Source organism: Aptenodytes forsteri, unplaced genomic scaffold (assembly GCF_000699145.1).
Source record: "Aptenodytes forsteri isolate BGI_AS27 unplaced genomic scaffold, ASM69914v1 Scaffold518, whole genome shotgun sequence".
Taxonomy (NCBI): Eukaryota; Metazoa; Chordata; class Aves; order Sphenisciformes; family Spheniscidae; genus Aptenodytes; species Aptenodytes forsteri.
Window position 1 is genome coordinate 453,357 of NW_008795773.1, and position 515 is coordinate 453,871.

The 515-nt window shown below is 69.9% G+C and overlaps 1 protein-coding gene across 1 annotated transcript; it reads left to right on the forward strand.

The window, feature by feature from the left end:
* The first annotated feature begins 6 nt into the window (after nt 1–6).
* On the forward strand, nt 7–508 carry MRPL41 (mitochondrial ribosomal protein L41). The gene has a single exon (XM_009283608.2). The coding sequence runs from the start codon at nt 42–44 to the stop codon at nt 447–449; it is 408 nt and encodes a 135-aa protein (XP_009281883.1). The 5' UTR covers nt 7–41; the 3' UTR covers nt 450–508.
* Nucleotides 509–515: the final 7 nt, after the last annotated feature.

Genomic DNA, 515 nt, shown 5'->3' on the forward strand with positions numbered 1-515 from the left:
GGGCGGCGGGGCCGGCCTGGCCGAGCCTTCGGGTGCCCGGCATGGGGCTGCTGACCGAGCTGGCCCGCGGGCTGGTGCGGGGCGCCGACCGCATGTCCCCGTTCACCAGCAAGCGAGGCCCCCGGAGCTACAACAAGGGCCGAGGGGCCAAGAAGCTGGGCGTGCTCACCTCCAGCAAGAAGTTCATCCGCATCGAGGAGATGGTGCCCCAGTTCGTCGTCCCCGACCTGGCGGGCTTCAAGCTCAAGCCCTACGTCTCGTACCGCGCCCCCGAGGGCTCCGAGCCGCCTATGACGGCCAAGCAGCTCTTCACCGAGGTGGTGGCTCCCCGCATCGAGAAGGACGTGAAGGAAGGCGCTTTTGACCCCGACAACCTGGAGAAGTACGGCTTCGAGCCGACGCAGGAGGGCAAGCTCTTCCAGCTCTTCCCCAAGAACTACGTGCGGTAGGGAGCGAGCAGCGGGGCTCCCGGGGCTGCTGCGGCGCCTCCCGCGCCCTGGGGAGAGCCCGGCCGG